The sequence below is a fragment of the Acanthisitta chloris genome, unplaced genomic scaffold (assembly GCF_000695815.1).
Source record: "Acanthisitta chloris isolate BGI_N310 unplaced genomic scaffold, ASM69581v1 scaffold229, whole genome shotgun sequence".
Taxonomy (NCBI): Eukaryota; Metazoa; Chordata; class Aves; order Passeriformes; family Acanthisittidae; genus Acanthisitta; species Acanthisitta chloris.
The window spans coordinates 36,545-58,328 of NW_008692878.1; the positions used below are offsets into that span (position 1 = coordinate 36,545).

At 44.3% G+C, this 21,784-nt stretch overlaps 1 protein-coding gene across 1 annotated transcript in view; it reads left to right on the forward strand.

Moving 5' to 3' along the window:
* The first annotated feature begins 269 nt into the window (after positions 1 to 269).
* LOC103809946 (unconventional myosin-VIIa-like) overlaps positions 270 to 21,784 on the forward strand; it is a 64,672-nt gene continuing 43,157 nt past the window's right edge. The window contains 14 exon segments of the mRNA XM_009082819.1: positions 270 to 335; positions 3,417 to 3,530; positions 4,564 to 4,716; positions 10,553 to 10,737; positions 12,191 to 12,312; positions 14,260 to 14,402; positions 14,491 to 14,604; positions 15,428 to 15,581; positions 16,250 to 16,326; positions 17,336 to 17,455; positions 18,626 to 18,768; positions 19,156 to 19,366; positions 19,793 to 19,928; positions 20,333 to 20,439. Of these exon segments, the coding sequence (XP_009081067.1) occupies positions 3,432 to 3,530; positions 4,564 to 4,716; positions 10,553 to 10,737; positions 12,191 to 12,312; positions 14,260 to 14,402; positions 14,491 to 14,604; positions 15,428 to 15,581; positions 16,250 to 16,326; positions 17,336 to 17,455; positions 18,626 to 18,768; positions 19,156 to 19,366; positions 19,793 to 19,928; positions 20,333 to 20,439 (1,764 nt within the window). The 5' untranslated portion in view covers positions 270 to 335; positions 3,417 to 3,431.

Genomic DNA, 21,784 nt, shown 5'->3' on the forward strand with positions numbered 1-21,784 from the left:
ATGGCTGGTGCATGGAAATTTTTCTGCTAGGAGAAGATCTTTACCAAGAGCCATATTGTGAATTAGGTCAGAGGGTGTACTGCAAGCAGCAGGCATGGTCACGCTGGAGGTCTAAAGTAAACTGGCCACAGCCCTCTGGCATTCATGGTGGAATACACGTAGAAAGCACAGGGAGGGACAAATACCACTCTAAGGTTTTGGAAATGTTGAAGAAGAAGAAGGTCGTTTTCGTGCAGCCATGCCCTGAGGTGGTGGAAGATCAGGAGCGAGACCAGGACAAATGGACACTACTCCGCAACGTCAACCAGGTCCTGAAGCCCACGACCATTTTAGCGGTAAGATAGGGGGTGCCAAGCCCTGAGCATGGCTCGAAGCTTTCAGACTGCTTTGAAATCTGTCTTGCTGCTGATGGGATCCTTATACTGCTTACGCCAGCTTCTTACACCTTCCTCCTTTGTTCCCCCGAAGCACTGTAGCTCCCCTGCAGTGCAACCTTCTTGCTTTTCACATTTCTAAGGTCCTCCTAAAGATCCTCTTTGTGAATTGCTTGGATCTGTGTGTGCTTCCATCATGGTGGTGTTTCCTCCTCTTGCACCACTGTTTGGTTGTCACTGCCCATAGATGGTGAGGTCCTGAGGGTCTGCCCCAGAGCATTTGGAAGGGCACTTGCACCCTGCAGCTGCATTGAGAAGGAAGAGTTGGGCCATGTTCATACTGTAAAGGGACTGATGGTATTCTCACTTCTCCAGTACTTGTGTTGGAAAATAACCTGCATCAGTTTAGGTTATGCAACTTACAAGCCAGTCTGCCCCAGCTAGTAAATGCATGAATCACCCCGATTTGCCCTGAAATCTCCAAATTATCTGCTGCATTTGGGGCTGATCTGCAGATGATTGCATCAGCGGAAGGAGTGTAACTAACTGCCATGGGGTTTATATCAAATTGATTAAACTCAGAAAAGGAAATAGGTCGGCACTCTTAAGAAGTGATGTTATTTTATAACACCCCCCCGACCTTCCTGAGCTTACCAGCTTAGCCCATCCCTTAAGACTTTTTTCACCAGTATTAAGAACTGCACTTTAATGGGTTTAGAAAGAGCAGTTTGAGGGGATGAGCACTTTGTGCATTTAGCAGACAAAGCACAGAAGTTGTCTTACTGGTAGTAGAGTATCAATTTACCTTGGGGAGAGCAGACTGGCTTTTATCTCAGCTGTGTGGTAACAGAAAATATGAAGCAGGCTGCTTTTACAGCTATTCAATATTAAAGATTTTTTTCAAAAACTGCATTACAATCCTCGTTTTCTTGATTGAGAGCAGTTTTTACAGAGTTGCTATCAGAAGAGTTTTCTGCTGAGCAGGGACTGAGCAACCCAGGTCTTACTGACACCTTGATCAGGTTACCCGCCCTGTGCATGAATTTGCCCAGTGATGCAGAGAGAATAACAGTCCTGAACACCCTGGAATGCTTTGAGAGCCTTGTATCAAAGGAGCTAAGAAATAAATATTAATATTAATGGATTTATAATGTATCAGTGCCTGACTTACTGCATTCATTACTTGGGGGTTTTTTTCCCTTTCTAACTGACTTATGGGATGTGAGGATAAGACAGTTAATGAGAAAAAAATGCGAATATTATATTTTTATGAGCTGGATAAAGATACTCATTATAGAGCTGTAGCAAAACCTTATGAGGAAAAGAAAACCCAAACTACAAACTGGATCCCGAACTCCACGTAAACAGGATGACTCTGTGGATATCCTAAGGGAAACCTGTCAAGGCAGTTGCCAAGGGTGGAGTCTACCACAAAATTTTGGAGGACTCCTGGTATGTAGTATTTCTCCGTGTGTGGGTCCCTGGGTGTAACCTTACATCTTGGTAGCACTCACAACTTAGTATCTCTCAGACATCCTAGTGAATGATGACTTGGATGGTGATGTCTCCAGTTTCCACCACCCAGCATGGAGATGAAGGTTGTTTAGCAGCCCATTGGGTCAGACCAAATCTATAAATATAGTCTGTCCACAGAAATGGTTGATAATACATGCTCAGGAAAGGGGTTATATCAGAGCACATGCAAAGTGATACCTCCTGTTTTCCCCTTCTCCTTTTCCCAGCAGTTTTTCAGGACTTCAAAGGGTAGATATTGCATTTGCATTGTGCTTAATAGGTACAAGTGGATCTGGTCCCCAGGAATGTGGTGTTAGGTGGGGCTACCAGTTCACAACCTTAAGCTCAGCTGCATGAATGTAAACATACCAGACAACAGTTTAACTAGATTGCACCAAATTTTACACTCTTCACACTGAGAATAGGGGTGGGAATAATTCTGCTTTCTTTCAGTCTGAGTCCTGCTTGGGGCTTTAGTTTGGAGTTACTTTGAAGTTTGCTTTTGTTCTGAGGAAAACAGCTTCTTTAAAAGACTTTTTGCATTTGAGTAATCTAATATCCACAGAGCTGATGAGCTGATAGTCCCTGCCCAGCAGGACTGACAGAGGTCTATAGGATCACCAGTGACACGGAGTGAGTGGATAGGGGTCAACTGCTTGCTGTGTCTTCCAAAATGAAAACACAGAGGTCTCAAATGAAAGAAGTGAAACATTTGAAACAGCTTTTTGTCGCTAAATTCTTCCTTTGAGATTATGGCTGCTAAAGCTTTGTACAGCTTCGGGATGCAAGTGGACATGCTCCCAGTAGATAAAATCCTCTGGAAAGTACTAAATGCAAACATCCCACCTGCACATTGCTGTAGCTGGGAGAACTCCTAGAGGGGTATATATATATATCTGTCTCTCTGGCTATGTCCTTAACACTTCTTTAGCCATCTCCTTTTCAGCAGTCTCCAAGGTAGGGGAATGTATATTTGATAACAGTTGTCTGCAAGGAAGAAATGTGCCACAAGCCTCCAGATAAGGCTTATCACAATTCAAAACTAAATGTGACTTTCTAGACTTGTATGTTACAGAGAGGGAAACCTCTACCTGGGTGGATTTTTCTGCCTGTATCACTGCTTTGTAACCTGTTTTCTGCTGGATGTACTCTGTGACCAACAACCACACATGAGCTCAAAAAACATAAATAGTGCCATGGGTGTACGCAGTGTGGACCATATCCTGCTGCTGGTACCTTGAAGAGGGTTTCACAGAATCATAGAATCATTAAGGTTGGAAAAGACCTTTAAGGTCATTGAGTCCAACCCAGCATCACCATGCTGGGTTACCACTAAACCATATCCCCAGGTGCCACATCCAAAGCATCTACTTTCCTAAGCATCTGTGAAAAGGGATCATTCGTGGTTTGCAAAGGAAGCAATTTGACTTGTACTAATGATTTGGGTACAAAACATCAGCGACTGTATCCTAAGGGATGCTGAACTTTCTGCAGCCCTGAGTGTAACTATCCTCTCTTTGATTCCAGGGGGATTATGTGTGGATGGACCTCAAAACTGGACGGGAATTCGATGTCCCCATTGGAGCGGTGGTTAAACTGTGTGACTCCGGACAGATCCAGGTTCTGGATGATGAAGGCAATGTATGTACAAAGGGTTGTGATGACCCTTCTTCAGCTCTATAGCCTGGCTAGGCCAGGGGTCACAGGGTCATGATGACTGACTTTATTATGGACTTCCATATGTCCTTGGGAATCAATTGTGCCAAAGTTTTCTATTTGTAAAGACAAAACAATGTTGTGTCCCTACTTTTGTGGCTGTACTGGGAGTGAAAGGTTGAGAACTTTCTTGAGTTCAAAGATAACAGAAGCCCCAAAATACATTTAGTGCTTTGAGCAAACCTACCTCAATCTGCTGTTCCTCTGCTGTTATCCAGTCCATCTTGACCTCCTGCCAATACCAGATGTGCCCAGAGCTGGTTCTCTTTGAATTTGCCACCTCTATTTTTGTGAAATGGTGGCTGTTTTAGAGTAAGGTCTATATCAGAAGCCAAAGCTGGTTCTTTGTCCTTAATTATTTAATTTTTTTGTGGCTGAGATAATTGTAAATGCTCTCACTCCCTTCAAGGATGGTAGAAAAAGATTTGGTTTGGCAGGTTCCATGTGTATGATTTGTAGTGGCTTTTGAAGCCCTTTAGAAGTGGCTAGTCTAAACAATTCTACCAATAAATGTATGATTTTGCCTCCTCCGTGCATCCCTCGCTCCTTTTCTAAATCATCTTCTCTCTGCTCAACAGTATTTTGTGGTAGAGGGTTAACCAGTGATGTGAAAGTGTAGTTGTGAAAGGAAGAACAAATCTGCTATTTGTTAAAAACTCCCCTGATGTGCTGGATGACCATGCTGCCCTGGAGGAGGCTCCTGCCAGGATGGCTCATGTCTCATGTCTCTTGCTGCTCCAATAAAATTCCAATAAAAAGATGGTTTCCTTCTTCTATTATGAATCTTTCGAATTCGTCACTGGCTTGCCCCAGGAATAGAAGCTGTGGCTTGTGTACTGATGCTCTCCCATGTATGTTCTTCCATCTGGTCCTTCTGTTTGCGGTGGGCTGTTTTCTATCTTTCATCCCAGTGGTGTCTCATTTGACTTCTCTTTCTCTGCCCTTTCTTTCTTCCCAGGAGCACTGGATTTCCCCACAGAATGCCAGCCACATAAAACCCATGCACCCCACCTCCATCCATGGAGTGGAGGACATGATCCGTCTGGGGGACCTGAACGAGGCAGGAATTCTCAGGAACCTGCTGATCCGCTATCGGGAGCATCTCATCTATGTGAGTGTCTATCTCACCTCTAACTCTTGTTCTGCAGTGCACCCCCTGCTCTCCTTAGCGCTGGGGAACCCATGTGGAGGAAACCCTGATTGAACTGAGCATCTGGGTTTCTACCTTCACCTTGACTCAAGTGGTGAAAGGCCTCTGATTTTAGAGGGCACATTGCAGAGCTTATGGATGCCTCAGTGAAAGACCCCATGAGTCAGGTAATGAGCAGAGTCCATGCCACCTTGCTGTACAGCCCCCCTGTAGAAGTTTTGGGGATGTGCATTAACTTTCTTTACACAGAATAACCAGTTCAACCCAGAACAACAGCATGCTATAGTTATACTAAAAGAAAAACTTTTGTAAAGGTGTAAGCTACATGCTGAATATGACCCTTCTGCCTTCTTCTCCTGAACCATTAACTCATTTGATCCAACAATTGCTGGAGGTGAAAGGGGTGGAGGAAGGATGAGGAGGTGAATGCATGAAATAACTGGGAACAGTGAAGTGAGCAACTCCCAGAACAGCTCTGAAAAACCTTCCCCCTGTGTTTTTGACTTATTAGCTCTGGGTTGCTTGGGATTTGGATAGCTCATCTCAGTGTCCTTCCTTACATCAGCTCAGGCACATCATGCCCAGTGGACCCAGTGCAGCTTTGCCCACCCAACCAGACATTCATAAATTGAGGGGTTTACAGGAAGCCAGTCAGAACTGCATCTCTTTGCTGCAATAGCATCACAAAGGCCACCTCCCCAGTGGGACAGGAGTCAGCATTCAAATCTCTGTGCTGGTTTTATTGGTGAGGTATATGCTGTGTAGCAGCTTGGCTGCTTGGACAGAAATGTGGAGTGCATGTGTGTTTGCCACTAGCTAATGTAGTCAGCCTTTGCAAATATGGAAAATTTGGTATTGCTCTTAAATCCTACAGTTTTCAGATATTCAGGTAAGTGCCTGCCTGCTGTGCCTTTGAAGGTCTTTTCAAAGCTACCTGGTCATCTAATTTTTAAAGGGCTCTAGAGACCACTGGATTTTCAGACCAGAGGGAACTGCAGGACAGTCAGATTTCACAGGTAACCTAAGCCAACAGACCTTGGCCAGGGTTTTATTTATGAAATCTGCTTGTTCTGCTTGATGTCCAATGCCTTGGATAGGATGGTTTTGGATTCGGGCTGGACACTGGAGAAGACGCCACCTTTACATAGGCTGTTCATATGATTGATAGCTCCTTGCCCCAACTCTGGAAGATATCCATCTCTTCTGTCAGAGATGGGGTCCAATCCTAGAGGAAGGGGACATGACTACTGAATAGGCACCCCTAAGTCCCCAAATCTTGGAGGAGGATGGACACCCCCAAATTCGTCTCACACTCAGGCACCTTATTTGTTTTGGATGATGCCTAAGTCCCTTGTGTTGTCAGTTTAGAGGAAAAAAAAAAGCATGACCAGAAAATTATTCACACATTAGATGAACTGAGTTTCTCCCTGGAGCTCTTCTTAAGGGGACACAGTCATTTATAATGATAAACTAGCAAGTTAGCAGCCCAAATTCATACTTGAGGTGATGTCTCCATGTGCACTGAGCATTCATGGCAGTCACCAGACATATCAATACAGCCAACAGAGACAGCCTTTCAACTGTGCAAAGAGAAGTGCCTGTCAGATCAGATGATTTCTTTGGAGCTAGCTGGAGCTTGTATATTGTAGAAGAGTTTATGTTGGAGGTCTACAATCCAACCTCTTCCGGCTCAGAGAACATCCATCTTCAAGGTTAGATGTAGTACTTATGTGGATAACTGAATTCAAGCAACCTGAATGTAATCCGAGAAGTACAGATGGCCAATAATTTGTAGCTGATTGGCTCAGTCAGGGAACATGTATTTATCCACTGAGCATTGTCCTTTTTTCTCCTGTTTCTGGGCACCCTGCAGTGGCACAAAGTGGATTCTTGCTGCTCTCTCTCTGAGAAAGTTTGGATCATGTTGGATATTTTTTCAGTGTGTCTCTCCTGGGCTTCCTAGGTCATCTGGCAAGTGTGTGTTGCCTCACTAAGTGACCAGAGATCCTCAGATACAATTTCGTGTGTGCAATATCAGATTGCCTGTGAATACACAGAGCTTCTTCATAAACTCTCTGTCTCTGAGCTCCCTCGCCAAGCTACTCAGAGGCACCCAGGGGGATTACAAACACAAACAAGCACTGGGTAAAGCGCTGTTTGGCAGCATCATTCTAATAAGGGCTGATGCAAAAGGCAGCTTCTAACCTGGAGGCAAGTGTGGGTGGTTATTTGGGTTGAAGTGACTCAGTAATCATGTAATTTCTCTACAAGTTCTTCAGGTCTGATGGTGACAGTCCATGTGTCCTGCAGAGCTACTGACTAAGGGATGGCCACGTCCCACAAAGGCGTTTGCATCACAGAGGTTCCAGGTTACTGTGCCTTGATTACTCCACACCACTAATGGCTTTAGAGTGTGAGGCCACTATTCTGGGCACAGCACAGAAATTAGTGCAATCTCAAAATCAGAATGACATTCCCAAAATGATAGAGAGTGCACAGCTTGAGAGGCACCTAAACCACCTCTGTCTACATGTGTTTAGTTGGCAGCTCAGGAACCCAACTTTAGATCTCACTTAGTAAGAGTGATGGCACTAGGAGAAGTAGCTTTGTGTCAGATATGGTAAATATTGATGGCAATTTTGCAAAGCCAAAGTGCCATATGGATGCCATGTTGGATAGGGGATACCCAGTCCCCTGAGGTGTCGTATAATTTGCTCTGTCTTAAAGATGGTGAAGTTTCACTGCTTCAAAGAATTTCTGAGCCTGCTGAGTAAAGGGTGACTTTTCCAATGGGACTTCAGTTCCTCATGTTTCCTCATGTTCTTAGCTTTCTGGAGGGTGTAATTCTGCTCTAATGAAATATAATTTTCCTTTTTCTCCTCCCTCGTGTTTTACTCATAAGACAAACTGCGGTGGGAGGGTAAGTATGACTCTTGGTGCTGTCATTTGCAATCGCTATCATGCCTTCCACTGGCTCACTCTTTTCTGTTCATCATTGTGGCCTTCTCATTTACTTTGCACCACCATTGCTGCTGCTTCACAAATGCACTGAGAGCATCATCCCCTTTGGTGCAGAGCTTGACCCTTATGGTGAAGTTGTGACATCTTCCCAGAGCTGGAAAGTCCTCAGTCTGTGAATGTGGTTAAAGCTTTAAGTGCTTCTCAGTAATGAACTTGAAGGAAAGAAACTTCTGCAGCAAATTAAGAAAATCTTCAACAAGGGCTTGTTGTCCTTGGTTTGCCTTGCATGCAGTAAGAGAAACTACGCTGAATAGGAAGAGAGTGTGGTGGGGAGTTTGGACATGTGAGTAAGGTTAAATCTCTTTATCTGGAGATGAAACCAATGCCTGCTGTTACTCTCTCAGGGCTGCCAAAATGCAGTAATGTTTGGTAGAGCTTTAACCCCATAACAATCCAGATGAAGTCAGCCATGGTGTTCTGGGGAGCAAGTGAAGCAGGCTCAGAAAGGATTTGTTTGGGGCTACTTAAAATGTAGGTCATGCAGGCAGTAATGAATTTGTTGTGAGATGTGATTCCTGTGGTCAGCTATAGCAGAGCCCTTGCTGTTGGTAAAATTTTATTTTCCTAATACAGGAGGGCTTTGTCATCACCCAGCAATAGAAACCAGGTAGATAACATTGCCTTGGAGGTGCCCTTTGGCCCCTCATCAGCAGAGTGAACAAAGTTTTGCATTCTGTCAGCTGTGAGAACTGAGCAAATTGTGAGTATTTATCAACTAGGAATGACCTACAAAAACAAGCAATAGTACAAGAGTTCATGCTGACGAAGTGTTTTGTGGGTCACAAGGGAAGGATCAGTGAGAGCATCCAGAAGGCATTGCCACTAATGGTTAACTCCTTTAAAAGTCTCACTGGCTGCATTTGAGGCATGGCAAAACACTGTGACCGAAATGCAGGGATTTCAGAGACCTCTGCAAGTAGTTAGTCTTTTTTGAAAAGAGGCTCAAGGAAGGTTAGAAATGTCCCTAAAATTAACCTGGTAATAAATTATGAAGAGGAAAAGAGCCTTCCAAATATCTTGCCCTGGACTTGAAGGAGTCTTCATTAGTGATCTTGGTATCATAATCGCATTCAGAAATTGAGCTCACTCCTTCTCTGAGCACTAAGGTTATCTGCTCTGTCCCTGTTGAAGTCTTCTCTGGGACTTCTCTGCTCCCTTATTTCAATGCCTCCTTCTTCTAAAATTACATTCTTTCACAGCCAGTTCCTACCCTTTGGATTTGTGACAACATTGTTCTTGAGCTCAAAGTGCTTTTTTTCCCTTTACTGGCACATAACCCCCTATTACAGAGAAAAGTATTGTGTCTTTTCTTAGTTACCACTGTAAAGTCAAACCTTACCTGAGACTGAACAGAAAGTTGCTCTCTTGTGTTATCATGAAGCTTTAAGGTGAGAAGTCCCTAAGGCCTTTCAACATCCCTACTATGGGACACAATTGCCACCTACTGGTTGCCTTCAGGAAGCCTGAGCACAGACGGTGGCAAACAAATTATTTCTTTTCTTTCACAAGCGTCCTTGCTTGTGCCATTTTGCTGTTTTTTACCGAAGTCTTATTGGGTTTAGGCCATGCAGATAAAAACCCATAAGAATTATATTTATGTTAAAATTATTTATTTTGTTTCCTGAAAAAATATATGCAGCAGTGGGGGCACTTTCACAGGTGTTCCACCAGGAAAGAGAGGTAAGATTAATCTTGTAACTTTAATTGCCAAAAATTAAACTAGAGAAAGTGACTTGACTCCTTTGAAGTCACCGAGTGAAAGGTAACCTTCATCTCATGCCCCTTGGCTAGCCTGAGGTGGAGCCCCATTGACTCATCTGCTTTAGACTCTAACTTTTAGACAGGTGAAATAGGAGAAGGAGATACTTACTTTCTGTCTTGAGATTGGGATGTGGCCAAACCTCCTAACTTCAGCACTGCATCTGAGCAAGATGATAAAGGTCATGAGTCTTTTGGTGAGGGGCTTGAGAGAAATGGCTTTTGGAAGGGCAGAAATGAAAGATCAAGATACAGCAAAGGGGTTTGCTGCCCAAGGCCCAGGACAGCTTTGCTCATTTGAGTTCCACAGAGAGCATGGGGTGGACCAAAGGCCATTTCCAAAATTTCAGAAACATCTGAGAAAGGATATGTCAGGACGTTGTGGGTCATATCTATGTGTGCAGGAGGTTTAAACTGAAGCATGGAGAGGTTTGGTTAAGCAGAGGTGGTAGTGAAGAATGTATTGCAGAGAGATGTATTGTAGAGGGAATGTATTGCAATGTATTCCCTCTGCAATGTGTTGCAGAGGGAAGCTTAGCAGCTCTTTTTGATGAAAATAGCCTAGACAGACACCTGTCAGAATGGTTTGGAACCAGCTGGTCCTGCTTTGAGATATGGGAATGGTCCTTAGGTTTCTTTCATCTCTAGTTTCTCATCATTTGTGCAATGCAGTAGGGGTGTATGGATATGTGCTAGTTCTGGCGATATTTTTGCAAATATGAGCTTGACTTGAAACTCTGAATGTTAACTGAGGAGCATCCAAAATATGAATTAAAGCTTGAGTCCATGCTGTGCATGAGCAGGGCTGAGTATGTAGATATGTTAGATAGTTTGGGACTTTTGTTCCAGTTTTGCTCCAGGCTCCACCCTGCAATCATCTTTGACTTGGACATCATCTTTCATCCAGCTTTTAAAATACTTTGATTTTACTGGCCTCCATCCACATTCCATCCAAGCTGCCAAAGCATCTCAGCCACACCTCACTGTCCCCATAAACCTTCATGTGCTTCTCCTCCAGACATACACTGGTTCAATACTGGTGGCAGTAAACCCCTACCAGCTCCTACCTATCTACTCACCTGAGCAGATACGCCTGTACACCAACAAAAAGATTGGTGAGATGCCACCACACATCTTCGCAATTGCTGACAACTGCTACTTCAACATGCAGCGCAACAACAAGGACCAGTGTTGTATCATAAGGTGAGTTGATGAGTTTCCAAATGGGCCATATCTTGAAAGCAGATGCTCAGCAGGTGCAACATGGTTCATTTGGAACAGCTTTTTAAATAAAATCAGATTAGATCTTCCATCCACATATTCCCAGTGCAGAGGTGGTCTGTTTGCAGGCACTGTCCCTAGTAAAGATGCTTTATCAATCCTTTGGTATTTATACTTACAACCCAATAGATTTCATATTCATCTTTAGCCTCCCCTTTTAAATTTAAAATCAATACTCTTAAAGACATAAAAGATGCGAAGATCTATACATTCTGAAGAAGGAAGGGCAGGGACAAGCTTGATCACTGGACCTGTGGTCATTCACGCTGATGAACTGTTGTCTCCATGCACAGCACTACTCTGCACTAATCAGCCTTGGGCACCAAGAAATGCCTGGGCACAGTTACAGATGTATCTGTTCCAAATGGTGGTGTGAACTGGATTTGATACCCTCAGCTCTCCAACACTCTCCTATCAAATTTGGAACGCACAGACAGTCTCTGTGCTTTCAGGGCATCCCCTCTCTCCAAGGCATGCCTACCCTAAGTTTTGTTGCATTAAAAATCATAACTTTGGAAAATCCCATGTGCAGTGTTTCAGATAAGTCTGAGAAGGCCATTCAGTAAGGATTATTTTGTAGGGCTAAAAAAGCATCATGTGGGGCCCAGATGAGAGTCAGCACAGTATGCCAGTGGCTTGAGAAGTAAGGCAATTTGCCCAGGGAGCCAAGCCTGAGTACTGAACACCAAGAAGGTCTGTTTTGGTCACTTGTATTGGCTACCCTGTATATCAGACAGGCCATAGACTCATACCAAGATGTTTCTGCCCAGCCCTTCCTCTGGTATCATCACAAGATGACTGAAGCTATCTTTCAGTGAAGAGAAAGCTTTGAAGAGTAACTTGCATCCTCCCCTGCGCGTTTCTCCTCTCCTACCTGCCCCTTGTTAGGACAAGCCTAGAGGACCTGTGGAAGTGCTTGCTGTTAAAAGACTTTATTTCATACTCTATCTTATAGTCCATTTTGGCAGCTCAAGACTGGTGATGAAGATGTCCCATGGAAACAACTAGCCCCCAGATCACAGGGTCATGGCCTGGTGATCATACCTGGAAAAGCGCTCTCTGAAAGTGCTTCATTATCTTCTTAGTGTTGATTGAATGATAGCATTTGCTGGGGAGATCCAAGCTCAAGTAACAGCCTGGGCCAAATGGAATACAAAGTAAACCTGGATCTTGGCTGGAAGCTGTGTGGTACCATGTCCTACCATTTGTCCTACAACCAATCCTGGGGATGCTGAAAACCCATCCTTGGTGGCCTCATCCTGCCTAAGCTAACAGAAGAGACACAGACACAGCAGTCCCTTTGGAGACAGAGAAAGGGACCTTGGTAGGGATGCAGCATGGCTTTCACTGACCTCTGTTCCTGTTGTCCTTGCAGTGGTGAATCCGGAGCAGGAAAGACAGAAAGCACAAAACTGATTCTGCAATTCCTGGCAGCAATCAGTGGTCAGCACTCTTGGATTGAGCAACAGGTCCTGGAGGCAAATCCCATCTTGGAAGGTGAGGCCTCAGATAATGGAGGCATTCTTTTGCTGGAAAAAAAATAATCAGATTCAGGAAATACGAAATATGACCACATGTAAGCCACGTCACATTTTGAGTTTCAAAAAGTGACCAAGTTAAAAAAAAATAAATGTCAAAATCCATAGTGTACACATTTGTTAGACAATATATTCAGTTTCTTGCCATCTGAATTTGTTTTTCACAAGACTAATATTCTATGATTTGGGCTCCCAAATTTTCAATTCTTATTCTTGACAACTATTGTTGTAAGCAAAATATTTCAACTGACCTGAATTATTTTTTAAATTGTTTTATTACTTAAAATTGAAAAAATTAGGTTTTTTCCATTTAAACCAGTACTTTTTTAAAAAAATTCAAAACAATTTTAAAAAAATAAACTTAATTCTCCATGTAGTCTGGATCTAAAAAACTGCTGATCAATACTTTTTTGAGTATTTGATGTTCATTCAAAGGTCTTCTGAAAAATCTCACCACGTCTTCTAGTGCTGAAATTATAACTGCATGCAGAGCACCAATATCCTGTCAATGCTGCATTGAACTATTTGTTTTATTTGACCATAGTTGAAAAAATCCTTTTCCTATTCTTTGATGGTTCTGTAAAACATGAGTTTGATATGACCAGAGCCTCACAGACTAAACACCTTGTGGTGGCCATACACAATAGCAAACTCCACCTTTTCCTTCCAAGAGCAGGGAATGGCAGCAGAATGCAGAGAAAGAAATAGAGGCACTTCAACAAAGAACCAGATAATGAGAATCAGCTTTTGGTCTTAATAGGTTCATTGCTAAGCTGTTACTGTGATCAGCCCCACTATTTTAGTTGGATGTCTGTAAATTAAATAGGTGATCTGACCCTCTTGCCCCATTGTGGTGCCAGATGGACCTTTTACACTTATACAGAAAAATCCATTTTCCTTGAAGAGCAACATTGGGGTTGTTCTTTAAGGATAGCGCTTTGATCAGTCTGATCTAGTGGAAAGTGTCCCTGCCCATGGCAGAGGGGTTGGAACTAGATGGTCTTTAAGGTCCCTTCCAACCCAAACCATTCTATGATTTTTACCTCCACTGCTTAGTAAATAGCCCTCTAGAAATCAACAGAAATGTAAATATCCTAACTGCTTTCCTTGCATAATGTTAGCACAGCAGACGAGAAAGCCGCTGGCTGAGCTTTCCTGCTCTGTGCCCTGTTGGAGCTTAACTTCAGTCATGGAATGAAGATGCAGCAGGGCTCTCTGGGCACCACAGGGCTGCCTGACCACTGGTGTTGGAAAGCATCATGTTGCATGACATGTACACAGGGCATTTTTCAATATGCACTTCGTCACTGCTAGGATTCAGGGGTGAGAGGCACTGTATTTCAAATGCACCTCCATCACCTGCCAGCAAACCTGGAGCATAAATTCCAGGTCATGCAGCCAGGGCACTCATCCACACCCGAGGATGGACAGGAGTACCGTTCTCTGCACAGTCTATTTGCAGAGAGAGGTCTCCTGCTGGAGGTTGGCTTAGTCCTCTGTATTTTCCTACTGGATGAGCTCTTTCCTTTCCCTTTCAGTCACCAAATCACTCACCAGCAACTCTGTCACTTCCTGCACTGTGTCACCTTGCATGCTGCAGACATTCTTGCTCAGCCCTCTTGTATTTCATCAGCTGCTGCTGAAATCCTGCTATCCTAGCCTGTCTTCCTCGATAAGGTCACTCCATTTCTAAGGTTCCTTCTCTGTATTTCCAAGGAGAGTCATCTGAGATATATCTGTTTTCCCCACACTGAGATAAAAGTGAGCCAGCCAAATTTAAGGGAGAGGCTTTGGAGCTGCTTTTTACCCTCTCAGCCTCACACTTTGGATTTTTTTCCCATGAGACCAGATCCATGATCCTCTCTGCATTAGATCCTTTCTAACCCACTGCAAATCTTCCCTGCAGCTTTTGGGAATGCAAAGACCATCCGTAATGACAATTCCAGCCGATTCGGGAAGTACATTGACATCCACTTCAACAAACGGGGAGCCATCGAGGGGGCAAAGATTGAGCAGTACCTGCTGGAGAAGTCCCGGGTCTGCAGGCAGGTAAGGTGATACATCTGCTGGCACTCAGTCAGCCACTCTTTGCAGTGCCTTTCTCCTTGCACAGCTGATGCTTGTTCTTCTGCTGCAGGCCCCAGATGAGAGGAATTACCATGTATTCTATTGCATGCTGAGAGGAATGACAATAGAGCAGAAGAAGAAGCTGGGTCTTGGGAAAGCCACGGACTACAACTATCTGGCGATGGTGAGAGCACAGCAAAACAGAGGCTTGGTGGGGTGATGTGGTGGAAGGTTGTTAGCAAGGGAGAAAGAAGAGAGAGAGGTACTTCTGCAGCCAAGAGCTGCTTTGCTGCTTATGATCTTCCCAAGTCTTAGCCACAGGGTTTGTGGGACCTCTTTGTCCCACCACAAGCCTCATGGTGTTACTGCAAACCCTTAACCCCTGTGTTTAGATCAGGCTATTTCCACACTTCCTGTGATGCAGGACACAAACCTGGATTATTTTGGCATATGGTGCCCAGGCTTCTTGTTTGGAAATAACCAGGGTGTTAGATATCACCTGATACTCTTTCACAGTGATGGACTGGGAGGAGTGTGTGGCTGGATGGTGCACTCTTAGCAGCATATGGGGCTAAGCTGTATGTGCTCCACATGTCCAGCTGAGCCAGTGATCTCCAGCCCCACTCCCTATATACCTGTGTCAATATCCGGTAGAGCTGATAGAAGCAGGTGTAATTAAGACATGTATCAGCAGCAAGGCTGGGACCCAGCTTTCTAGCTGGATCAGTGGGAGCCTCCAGCTTTTTATCCCCATCTCAGGGAGCTATTTCTCTTCTGTAGATTGCAGTAAGACACAGGATAGCTGGGGACAACAGGGTAAGTGTAGGTCACAAGGCTGAGCACTGAATCAGAGAACACACCAAAGGGCAGAACCAGTCCCACAAGTTCAACATCATCCCTTAAACAAAATGTCTGCTGCTTTAGGGGGAAGCCCTGGATAGCTTAGGGTTACACCCTGATGCTCTTTGCTTTGCCCCATGCACTCTGTGACCTCTTTGCTTCCCCAGGGTAACTGCACAACCTGTGATGGCAGAGATGATAGCAAGGAGTATGCCAATATCCGCTCAGCTATGAAAGTCCTCATGTTCACTGACACAGAGAACTGGGAGATCTCCAAGCTGTTGGCTTCCATCCTGCACATGGGCAACCTGCAGTACGAAGGTAAAAGGACAAGATACAGGGACATGGTCCAGTGCACTGCTGCTTTTTATTCTCTGTGTGATGAGAGGGAGCCAAGCTTAGGGATGGAGGTCTCTGTCCAGACCACCTGTCATGGTACAGTGCCAGGGACTCAGGTGCTTATTGTGGCATGTAAGGACAAGAAAGGACTAATAATTCCACCTGTCCAGTGCAGGGCTGCCAGACTGCGGTAGGCTCAGTGACATCCACCTTTTCTGAATGTAGCAAGGCTGAATATGGCCAGAGGCCATTCTGTAGACTCAGTTTTTAAAAGGAGAGACTAATGGAATGTTTGACAGGTGCCTGTGTGATTGGATATGCCTTTGTAAAGGTACCAAATGGCCTTGCTGTCAGAAATGACACAATGATTTTAAAAGCCTCTTTGGAAGACAGAAGCCTAAAGCACATAGATGCTAGAAACATTTTTACTCCATCAGTCATTTAGGGTGTCTGGCATAGCAGAGTACAGGTCCTTTGCAGCCTGCAGCAGGACTCCAGCAGCTGCTTCAACATTTTCTCCCTTCTGATGGCCAGATTTTGCCTGGATGTCACACAGAGGCAGTGGAGAAAGACCCTTTCCCTCACCCCATCCACCTTCTGCAGAGACGTGTCCGTTGCTGATGGCTTTCCCTCTACCTTTCTTTCCCCAGCTCGCACCTATGACAACCTGGATGCCTGCGAGGTTGTTCAGTCAGCATCCCTAATCACTGCAGCATCATTGCTGGAGGTCAGTGGTTCTGTGGTGCTGCTGTGCCCTTTCTGATTTGATCCATGTTTCTAGTATTGTGGCAATACTAGGATACTAAGAAGAACTTCTTCACTGTGAGGGTGATGAATCACTGGCATAGGTTGCCCAGAGAAGCTGTGGATGACCAATCCTTGGAAGGCCAGGTTGGATGGGGCTTTGAGCAACCTGGTCTAGTGGAACATGTCCCTGCCCATGCAGGTCTCTTCCATGCAGGTCTCTTCCAACCCAAACTATCTTATGATTCCATGATTCTATGATGTGAGCTTCCCTTAATGCCAGTGGAGAGACACAGATCCTTTGGTGGCAACATCATCCTAAAAAGGACATCCAAAATACCCCGTTCCCTAAAACAGAGTGTTTTCCTCATTGGTATAGAGAAAGTTCATAACAGCAGCTGAGACAGAGATGACATTTATAGTCTGTATCTGAAATGAGGTGAGATGACCCTCACTCAAACCATCCATGCAGTGACTGGAGCATTCTTCAGCAGTCTCCCCAAGAGGTTACAGGGCTCCCACAGAGACATCATCTCATCTCCATAGGCACTGCTGCTCTCAGGGTGTGATCCACAGCTCTCTGCAGGCTGTTTTAATGTACTTTAGGTAGTGGACATTTTCCTGCTTTGTTCTCAGAAGTATGAAAAGAGGTCAAGGGGATGCAAAGCTGCATCCATTCTGGTAGTATACAACTTTGCAGGCTTTGCTTTCTCATCTTCTCTTCCCACAAATCGTTAATAGCGCATTTGAAGTCACAAGAAAACTTTCAATAGTAAAATACAGTATAAAAATGTTAACTATTCTCTCTGAAAATGCTTGTGACATCATTTGAGATATTTTCCCTGTACAGATAAGAACAACCACTAACCCCCAGCTGTGGGGGACTGCACTGCTCCTCTCTGGCCATGCGTGAGCAGGACAGTAGTCCAGGCCATTGTAAGGACACCTTGTATTACAAAATCAGCAGTTGTGTTTGATGATGTCTCTGTCAGGTTGAGCCTCAGGATGTGATGAACTGCCTTACCAGCCGGACTATAATCACCAGGGGTGAGACTGTCTCCACCCCTCTCAGCATGGAACAAGCGCTGGATGTGAGGGATGCTTTTGTAAAGGTAAGTCTGTTGATAAGCTGAAGAAATCTGCCTTTTCTGAGACTGGAACATCCACTGCACAAGAAAAGTGTCTTGCTTAGTGCCCAGGTGAGCTCAGATCAGCAGTTGGCCTTAAAACCATGTTCTAATTGGGATTCACAAGGAGGTAAGATGGCAGCAGAATAGGCATCCTGGTCTTCAAGCGATTTGCAATCTGGATTTGAGATTGTCTGTACTCGAAGGTGACCTACAGAAGGAGACAGCATTCTGAAATGACTTCATCTCATCCCAGCTTGAGCCCCAGGGTTAGATCCTCAGCCACTATAAATCAGAGCAGCTCTATCAACACCTGTAACACCCACACCTGAATTTCAGGATTTGGGCATGTCTGCAGCAGTAAATAAAGCCAAACATCATGGGAACAGAGATAGAACTGTTCAGCAGCCATCAAAGTACTCAGAGCATCACCTGAGGCTTTGGAGTGATGATGGTTGATGGGGTGGGTGTGCATTACTGCTGTGCTGTTTGCAGGCCATGTAAAATTGCAAGACAAGCATTGGTGGCATAATTTGGTCAGCTTGGGTTCCCACTTTATCTGTGGTGGTTTGATAGCTAACTAGTCTGCAGATTCTAACAGTGACTTCTCTAATGGTGGTGGGCCTTTGAATTGGGCTCCCTCCTAGCAGCACTGCTGTAGCTTATATAGTAGAAATGAACTGCACTTTAAAATGTGAAGTTCTGGAATTACTGAAGCAGCAACAGCTGTTTCATTAATCATCAGGCTGTTCAGCCAGTGCTGCAACATTTGAGTGAGTACCTTGTCCAGGCAAGATGCCCTTGGCTTGGCTAGCACTGTGAGATAACTCTGCTGATCTGGAGAGAGAAATGTGTGGGCACCAAAGAAAAGACTGGCTTCACAGCAAGCCCATAGATACAAAATTTAGGACTATTCAGAATTGCGATTTTGCTTTCAGTTGTCTTTTGTCTAGAATTTCTGGTCTGTTGTCTTTATCTACATAATGGCTCTTGAAGCTTTAAACCATGCCAGGAGTCTGGCACAAATGTTAGTGAGCTGCCCATTGCTGGCCATGCTTTAGGAGAACCTGTGCCATCAGGAGTGAAATGGTGCCGCAGACTAGCAGGGAGAACTGCTGAACTCTCTTAGTGAATTCCATTTTTGGGATGTTGCAGGGAATTTATGGACGACTTTTTGTGTGGATTGTGGAGAAGATCAATGCTGCAATTTACAGACCTCCTTCACAGGAACTCAAAAGTATGAGGAGATCCATTGGCCTTCTTGACATCTTTGGCTTTGAGAACTTCAGTGTGAACAGGTATGGATCCTGCAAAAGGAGAACCAAGTCTTAAACATCCTTCCCCACCCCAAGCTCAAGGTCTTGTGGTCCTTTCACCTCTCCTGAAGTGAACTGGACTAGGCTGGACCAAGCCCTTTTCTGTATGAGAAATTATCAGAGCTAATCACTTGCAGCAGACAACATATCTCCTAAACTGATTGGTTCAGACCACACACATATAATGGTTCTAACACTGTTTTGGGGGAGAAAGGCTGATTTTCTGAACCAGTATGGAAATTCTCAGCCAACAGCAACCTTACTGAGTGGTTGAAAAGGTCTGAGAGTATTGCTCCAAGCACAGAGAGAGATGTAGAAAATGAACCATGATGGATCTAAAGTGGCCTTTCCTTGACCTTCCCTCCACAGTTTTGAACAGCTTTGCATTAACTTTGCAAATGAAAACCTGCAGCAGTTCTTTGTGCGCCATGTCTTCAAACTAGAGCAGGAGGAGTACAACCTGGAGAACATCAACTGGCAGCACATCGAATTCACTGATAACCAGGATGCCTTGGACATGATCGCTATCAAGCCCATGAACATCATCTCCCTCATTGATGAGGAGAGCAAGTTCCCCAAGGTGTGTTTTGGGCTTAGCCTTGCTGCCAGTGACTTGGTTTTATCCCCTTTGCACTTGCGTGCACAGATACGGGTCTGCTTAGCCCCAAACACATACTTACCATTGGGTTGCCTATTCATAGTTTTCATTACTCTCTCAAATTTTCTTCCATGAGTATCACAACCATGCTTAAATCAAGTGTTTCTGATGGAAAAATGTGCCTGCAAGAGGCTCAAGAATATCTATTGACACAGTTTACTAGAAAATAATGTTAAATATATTCCTTAGGGAGCACTGTCTTGAATATAGCACAACATACCAGTGCTATTTTATCCATTTCTTTAATTTCTACACTTGGATATCATCTCCAAGAAATGGATTATTGACTGGAAAATTATTTTAATGGGAATAACTGGTTAAATGTCAGATCTTTTTCTGCATGCACAGGGTACAGATGCCACCATGTTACACAAGCTGAACTCCCAGCACAAGCTTAATACCAACTATATTCCTCCGAAGAATAACTATGAAACCCAGTTTGGCATTAACCACTTTGCTGGAATTGTTTACTACGAAACTAAAGGTACGGGGCAGCTCCTAGGGCACTGCAGATGTGAGGGGATGCTCGGGGGAAGGTGCTGCTGTGTTGGAGCCAAGCAGGGTGGTAGTCCATAGCAGTGTCTGTTTATTCCTTTTCTGGCTGCAATGACTTGACCGTTCAGCAGTGCCTGTGTGCTACAGAGTTTGGTGCTGTTTCGTTCATGTGTGCCTGTGACAGAATGGCAGTGCTTTGCACCACATGCATCTTTGATCCAGTCTCAAGATGTGCCTCTGTCTTCCTTCTCATGGTCCCTCTCTCTGCCCACTCATTACTCCCATTACTTCCCCAAGAACATCCAGTAGTCCGACAACCCAGAGGCTGCTTGCAGCTCACATACTACCCACATTGCACTGTGTCATCTCTGTGTTGTCCCATTATTTCTCTAGGTTTCTTGGAGAAAAACAGGGACACGCTGCATGGAGACATCATTCAGCTGGTGCATTCCTCAAAAAACAAATTCATCAAGCAGATCTTCCAAGCAGATGTGGCAATGGTAATACAGGCGGGAGATCTTTATCCACAAGGAGGGGTGTCCTGTAAGGGGTGGAAGAGTTGCAGAGCCATATTGCTCTGATGGTCTTTGGAGTGTTTCAAACCTGTTAGTGTGAGTCAACCATCAGAAAGAGTTAATGGAGTGTCACAACCACACTCACGCCACCAGTTCACTGCGTTTGGTTCATCGCATATTATTTTGCTGTGATTGCTCCTCTCCTAATTGTGTAGGGATTGGAACAATATGATTTGTGGTTGTAAAAATCTGAAAGGAAAAGAACTGACCCTTCCAGTTGAGTCATCCAGATCTGTGTATAATATAGTGAGAAGTAAACTGATAAATGGCAGTTTAGATTAGGTATTAGGAAGAAGTTCTTCCCTGTGAGGGTGGTGAGGCACTGGCACAGGTTGCTCAGAGAAGTTGTGGCTGCCCTGTCCCTGGAAATGTTCAAAGCCAGGTTGGATGAGCAACCTGATCTACTGAAAGGTGTCCCTGCCCATGACAGGGGGGTTAGAACTAGACAGTCTTTAATGTTCCTTTCAAGCCAAAACATTCTGTGACTCTAAGTGGAAACCAAATACTTGTAGACCAGAGCAGAACTAAGGGACAATCTTACTGGCCCTTAAGCACCGCAGCAGGACTGGGAGAGACCAGTCAACAGTCATGTTTTACTGTTACAACAGGAGAGAAAGGGAACACTAGTTATGAAATCTGAACTTTAAAGCTCCTCTTTCCACATCCCAGTCATCCAGAAGGGTATGTGCTTTCTCCATGCTCAGTGTAAGAGAAGACCATGTGCACTGAAGCTTTAGAGAAAGGCACAATTATTGCTTTAACCCTCCCCAGCCCATTTGAGCATTTATTACTGGGATACCAGGTTAAGGGCTGAGATTAGTGGCTATTTCACCATTAATAACACAAATATACAATGTTTTCTTGAGTAAGTTGAACATCTACATCTCCCCATTAAGACATCATCAACCCTGCTCCAAAAATTACAGTATAAACTGTTTAAAGTATCAGCCTTGCAGAATCTGAAAGTCTACACAGATTGGTCACTATGGCCAAATCCCCCCATCTTCCCCTAGGAAAAGCCATGGGACTGCAGAGGGTGTGGGGATAACATTTTTCACAGCAAGCAAATATTTTAGAAGTCAGAGTCCCATTTCCAAATGCCAGCCAATGCCACTGATGGTCCAAGGGACTTAGGGACTTTCAGGAGTGATAACCAGTTTCAAGTATTAAAATCCTTTACCTTTAAAGGGAAAGAAATGTTTACATTCCCAAGATATTTCTTTAAATAGGCTCTTTTGCAAGCCTTGTTTGTAACCTTTAGCCACTCAGT